This window comes from Pteropus alecto, unplaced genomic scaffold (assembly GCF_000325575.1).
Source record: "Pteropus alecto unplaced genomic scaffold, ASM32557v1 scaffold48, whole genome shotgun sequence".
Lineage (NCBI taxonomy): Eukaryota > Metazoa > Chordata > Mammalia > Chiroptera > Pteropodidae > Pteropus > Pteropus alecto.
Genome location: NW_006442110.1, coordinates 936,995 through 943,045, shown reverse-complemented (window position 1 = coordinate 943,045; position 6,051 = coordinate 936,995). Strand labels below are relative to the sequence as shown.

At 56.3% G+C, this 6,051-nt stretch overlaps 1 protein-coding gene across 1 annotated transcript in view; it reads right to left on the bottom strand.

Moving 5' to 3' along the window:
- Positions 1-6,051, bottom strand: part of KMT2C (lysine methyltransferase 2C) — a 205,659-nt gene that overhangs the window by 23,088 nt on the left and 176,520 nt on the right. The window contains exons 42-43 of the mRNA XM_025039018.1: positions 5,128-5,360; positions 2,286-3,929 (exon numbers count right to left, since the gene is read on the bottom strand). Of these exons, the coding sequence (XP_024894786.1) occupies positions 2,286-3,929; positions 5,128-5,360 (1,877 nt within the window). The remainder of the gene's footprint in view (positions 1-2,285; positions 3,930-5,127; positions 5,361-6,051) is intronic.

Genomic DNA, 6,051 nt, shown 5'->3' with positions numbered 1-6,051 from the left:
GGGGGGCGGCGTGTCAGGCGCTGCTGAGTGCTTTACAGATGTTCTAATCCACAGTCCCCACCTTTGTGGCACAGGGACCGGTGCTCCCATGACAATCTAACGCTTGACGATCTGAGGCGGAGCTGAGGCGGTGATGCTGGCGCTGGGGAGCAGCTGCAGATACAGGTGAAACTCCGCTCGCTCACTCGCTGCTCACCTCCTGCTGTGCGGCCCGGTCCCTAACAGGCCATGGACAGTACCGGTCTACAACCCCAGGGCTGCGGACACCTGCTCTAATCCCAACAACTACTCTAAAAAAGCAGATATACTGCATTTCAAAGAATATTTTTAATTTTAGGGAAGCATAAAAGATTAAAAATCATCAAAAGGGCGGTCTACCTGAGATTTTAAAAAGTTACCGTTTTAATGTATCCGTTTCTGATCTTTTATCTGTATCTAAATATGTTTCTTAAAAACACGATCGTACTTCACTTCCTTCTGTTTCGGTGGCTGCTTTCTAAACTCGCATGCGGCTGCGAGGACGTCTACCCTTCGAATCGAGATGTGCAGCAGTAATAATTTAGTAACTACTGCAGTAGTTTGAGGTCGTGCTCTCGCTCTCGTTTTCTCTGTATTGGTGGAGACAGGGTTAGCGATTCACTCAGCTACATCTTGGCATATACGAGAGTTTCACGTTCCTTGTGCCAGATTCCTACGTGACGTTAGTAGGTCAAAGGCAGGCACCTTTTATGGAGTATTACAAGCACAGTGTGTGCTTTAATGAACCCCTTGAAGCCCCGTGGCAGCGCGACGTGATGGGGACCGTTACCGACGCTGCTCTACAGATGAGGACACGCAGCACCCGAGGGCCGGCCTGCCCCGGCCGCACTGCCGCTCAGCAACGGAACACGGACGTACGCGAGCAAGTGGTGCGACCCCTCGGTTTCCAAGGGGGCTCTGGAACCGGGAGGGTGCTGTTCCCCGCACCGCGAGTTACGGAGGAGAGAACAGACGGACCCGGCGTGGGAGACTGGGACGACCCAACCACGGCCACGGCAGTTCTGCCTAAGTGTGACCAGAAAGTGAGCCGATCTGTCATTTGTAAAATGGGGATAGTAACTGTCCCGCCACATAATTTAAATGACATCTGAGGGCAGGTGCTCAGTGCAGCAGGGTGCCTGGAATGTGGGACAGAGTCGTTACCCTTGGTAAGAGAGTCCCTACCCTGCCACCCTCCCAGAAGGACGCAAGGACCTGTGACAGTCCCCAGACGGACGCAAGGACCTGTGACAGTCTCCAGACGGACGCAAGGACCTGTGTGACAGTCCCGCACACCGGACGCGAGGACCTGTGACAGTCCCCAGACGGACGCGAGGACCTGTGACAGTCCATTCACGCACATGCCACTGATTCCATCCCTTCTTCTACCACGATACCCTATTTTTTTTTTTTTTTTTTTGCACATAATCGTCAACATTAGGACTTAACTTCGATTCCACTCACCGAACCCTAACTGTGCCACACACTGCTGGGCACTGGGCAGGAGCCGGGGGGCAGTCGCACTCTCGAGGGGCCGTTGACGGGGAGAGAACCAGACGCCGCTGTGTGAGCGCGCGGGCGCCCCCACATATCGAGACGGGCTGAGCTAGGGAAGGCGCCCAGAGAAAACGATCCCAGAACTTAGTCTTTGAAAGATAAAAAGACACTGGCTGGACGCACGAAAGAAGGGAGCGCGAGCAGAGCAGGCAGCAGCAGCAGCGTCCGGCTCCTGCGCAGCGTGGACCAGACGCTCGGAGCTGACGGCACGGCTTCGCTCCCAGGAAAAGGACGCAGTGGACAGAGTGGGCAGAGGCTGGGCCTATGTGCTGGTGACAAAAATGACTGCGAAAGCATCACCGCTAAAACGTACAAAAATTACATCAATCTAACTGGTCAACGCTCAATCTCCAGGGCACGGTCAGACAGGAGAAAGGGAGGGATCCAGCACTTGCAGAGACAGCTGAGTGAGCCGTCTGAAACCTGCACATCGGGACCACTGCGTACGCCGCTCTGCACCATTTAACCGGAACATGGAGTTACGAAGCGACACGAGGTGCCGCTCGCTGACCCTCACGCACGGTCTGGGAAGGGCACTGCCGCTCCCGAGAGACCCGAAGGGGCCAGGCCCTGGAGACTCGTCAGGGAAGCCGAGACGCAGGGCTGGAGTCCCGTGAGGGCTGTTCGCAAGGAAGCTCTTCCAGCCCACGAAAACACAAAACCAAACCCGAGGTTGCATAACTTAGAACAAAAGGGACCAAGCCACTCACCGGTTGGTCAGCGGGGCCCTGCCTCTCTGCGGGTTTGCCGTCCCCCGTGCGGTCACCTGCGCAGGGAGCGCCCTCCGGCCTCTGGTTCAGGAGGGCGGCCGCCTTCTTGCTCTTCAGCAGGTGCTTCAGCAGCTCGTTGCCTGCATCACCCTTGGCGGGGGGCCCGGCAGCCCGTGGGGGCGTGTGCCCCGCAGAGGCGGGACCGGCCCCCGCCTTCTCGGCTGCCTGCTCCCCAGCGGGCTCCTCTGCCACCAGCCCGTCTGGGCCCGGGCGCTGCTCCGTCTCGGCCGACCCCAGCTCTGTGTCTCCAGTCTGGGTCTGCGGGTCAGGAGTGCCCTGGGACAGGTCGCTGCCGGGCGGTGGGCGTTCTAACTCTGGGCCCGGCAGGCCCGCTGCTGCACCGGTGGCCGAGGGCCCGGCCGGGTCCACTGAGTCGGGTTCCGCCTGCGGGGGAAGCTCGCCGGGCGTGAGGCCTGTGGGGGTGGAGGTGGCCTCTGAGACGCTCGGGGTCGGCGGGGCGGTGATGTCCGAATGGGGAGTGGACGGGGCCTTGGTGGACTCCACGTCATCGTCTTTCTTCTTCTTCCTTGTTCTTTTCTTCTTCCCCTTTTCCTCTGGGATTATATCGGAATACAGCTGGATGAGAGACTGGGTGGGCCCGGAATAACTCTGCGCGTGGGTGACGGCCGGGTCCTGGCCACACGGGAGACTGCTGCTGGCTCCTGGAGGTGCCGCAGGCAAGGCGGGTGTGAAAGGGGGCCTCGCCGGGGACTGCTGGAAGCTGGCCCCGGGAAGACCCCCATGCGCCTGCTTAGCAGAATGGAAGTTTGGGCTCGAGCCGGGAACCGACGGTGAGTCGGGCACAAAGGAGGGGGCCCCTCCTGGCCTTCGCTCCCCGGCCTGCATGAACGGCTGGGTGGGTGGTGAACTCATGGGCCCCTGTGGCACACCTGGCTGCTGCACACCCTGCCCCAGCGGCTGCTGCCGCTGTGGGGACTGCTGGACGGGCCTCGGGGCCTGCATGAAGTCACAAGGCAGGTCGGGGCCGTAGAACGGGGTCTGGGCCATGGACGTCCGACTGCCGGGCTCCGAGCCCATCAGGCCGTGCTGCTCCAGCTCCAGCCTCTGCTGCAGAGCCCTCTGTCTATCCACCTCCTGCATGAGCTGGATTCGTTGCCGTTCCTGCTGCTCTCGTAGACGTTCCTTCCGCTCCCGTTCCTGGAAACCTTCGCTGAAGGGGTTGTTGTCATCGAATTCCACCCGCGGGGGCGCCCCGCCCTGCGGGTTTGCGCTCGGCACGGTGCCCGGGGCTGGCGTGCAAGGCTTCATCGGTAACTGGGCACCTGGAGGCTGAATCCTCGGGTTGAGAGGGAGGTGAGCGGGGGCGCCGGGGGGCTGCCATCTGGGCAGGCCGGGCATGCGTGCGGGGCTGGAGTGGCCAGAAATGACTGCTGTGTGCGGCTGCAGCTGCTGTGGCACCATGGGGAAGCCGGGTTGGCCCATGGCCGGCGGGGCGGCCCCCGGAACCAGGGCTGGCGGGGGCTGGACCCCGGGCATGACGGTGGGCGGGGCCAGCGCGCACTGCTGCTGCTTGATGCGGTAATCTTCGATCAGCTCCGCGTGCTCCTTCTGCTGCTTACGAATCTGGAACAATAAACGAGAGTCTCACTTATGTAGCACAGATAGCAAACCAGGCACCAGCTGAGGGTCACGGCCGGGGCTCGTTATCGGGAAGGCAGTAAGTGTTTTGCTTAGGCAATGGCAAAAGCCACAAAAACCTGGATGGACAAAACATTAACTAAAGATTACAAACCTTTTTAACAACAGGATTTTTCTAAGGTCATCTGTGAAACTTCTTTACATATGAAATAACACAAATTTAAAGTACATTTTCTTAAAAATCTTACTGTGAAAATCAAATCATTTAAACTGCTCATCAAAAAGATAAAACAAAGAGGCCACACAGGAAACCAGCTCACTGTGACACCTTGAAGTCACAGTGACACACAAGGTTAGAACAACTGTGCGACTCAAACATGTGAAGACTCCATTTCTGGAATGTACAGAAAGGCACAACCAGGTTCAGGTAAAGGGCGAGGACGTGCACCACGCCCTCTCTGCAGGTTCAAGACTAGACCGGGGAACAGCGCTCTGTGAACTCACGAGCCGACAGACTCGAATGGTGGTTTCTGAAATGCACGCAGTGCCGGAGGATACTGAGACTGGCTCCCAGTCGGGTCCTGACAGACTCATCAGTTCATTCCAAAGCCCTCCGTGCACCACTCAGCAAAGTGCGGGATCCCATCTCAGCAAGGATGCAGCTGGGTCCTGAGGGCGCCACCTTCTCAGGGACCCAGAGGGATGGTGCCGGATGCAGGGTATCCTTCAGTATCACTGCATCCTTGGGTACGCAGATGCTAGCACGCTGACCCCGGCAGTGCTGGTAGTTTTTCAATCCGTTCTCTCCAGTCTCTCTGACGGCCAAGGAAAGGCCAACTCCAAGGGAGCAAACACTGCTCGGGTCCCATTCCCCCCGGACCCTGGCGCTCCCCGAGGGCTCTGTCCCCGCCTGCAGTGACCACTGGGGCAGGAAGGGCCTGAGTGTACCCCGTCGCCCCAGGCTTCATGCCCGAGGAAGGCGCTCATCAAAGTCAGGAGGGTGAGACTCGTCTCACACTGTTACCCGAGGGCGGGGGTTGGGGCTGGTATTTCTGCAGGTTTGGAGGTCTCGGAGCTGTCACTCGTGGACGTGTACTTCCGGGTGCCCTTTAACACTAATCTGAGTGCTGCATCACTGCTGAGCAATGCCCTGACCACCACGCCCACCCACACCAGTCCTCACCTGCTCCAGCTGCTTCTGCACCATGCTCTGCTGTTCCGTCACGTGCTTGAGCTGCTCCGCGTCCTCCTCGGGGAACTCCCGGCCGGCCTTCTTGGCAGTGCGCTGCTTGGCCGACAGGGCCTTCTTAGATTTCCTGTGCGCGCCAATCTGCTCCTCGAGGTATTTCTGCTGCATCTGAAGGAGCTGCTGGGTCTCCTGGAGCCATTCTTCATACTGCTTACGCTGTGAGTCATCTGAGGGAAAAATTAAAAATTCAGCTGCGTTAACTTCCCGAAACGTTCAGCAATGCAAGTCATACAAATCCGTTTTCATGATGCAGTTTCATTATGACCTTGTTATAGGCATTTTGAAAACACAATACTAAGTATTAGACAATAATGTAACTAGAGGAGATTTTAGAAAAATATTTGAGAAACCAAAAATCACGTTTTGAGGACACTGGTTAACTTCATACTCATCAATAACAGGAACCCGATCTTTGGAAAGCAGAAGACCTTTCTCTAATGGAATGCTTTAATCCACTAAACTATCAAATTCTCTAACAAATAAGCCAAACTGTATGTTGTTATACGTGTGTCTTATTAATTCGACTTCACAGATTTTGACGAAACAAAGTAAGACATAACCTACTAAGGTCCAGAGCATGGATTAGGTATCATTTCCCATGCTAATTTTCCGGAGTTTATAAGGTTTTCCCTATTTCTTAATGGTGAAAAAGTGTCCTAACCTGAACGGGAGGGAACCTAGGAGGTTTCAGAAAGGATCAACATGAAGTTTATGTTTCATAAAGGAAATCCGTAAGTTCAAAATTTTGGAGAGTTCTATAAAATTTGTACCAGATGTCTATAAATAACAAAGGCAGGGAAGCATCCGAGTAAAATCTTTTGTTTTCATGACTGTCATGACTCTCTCCCAACAGTTACG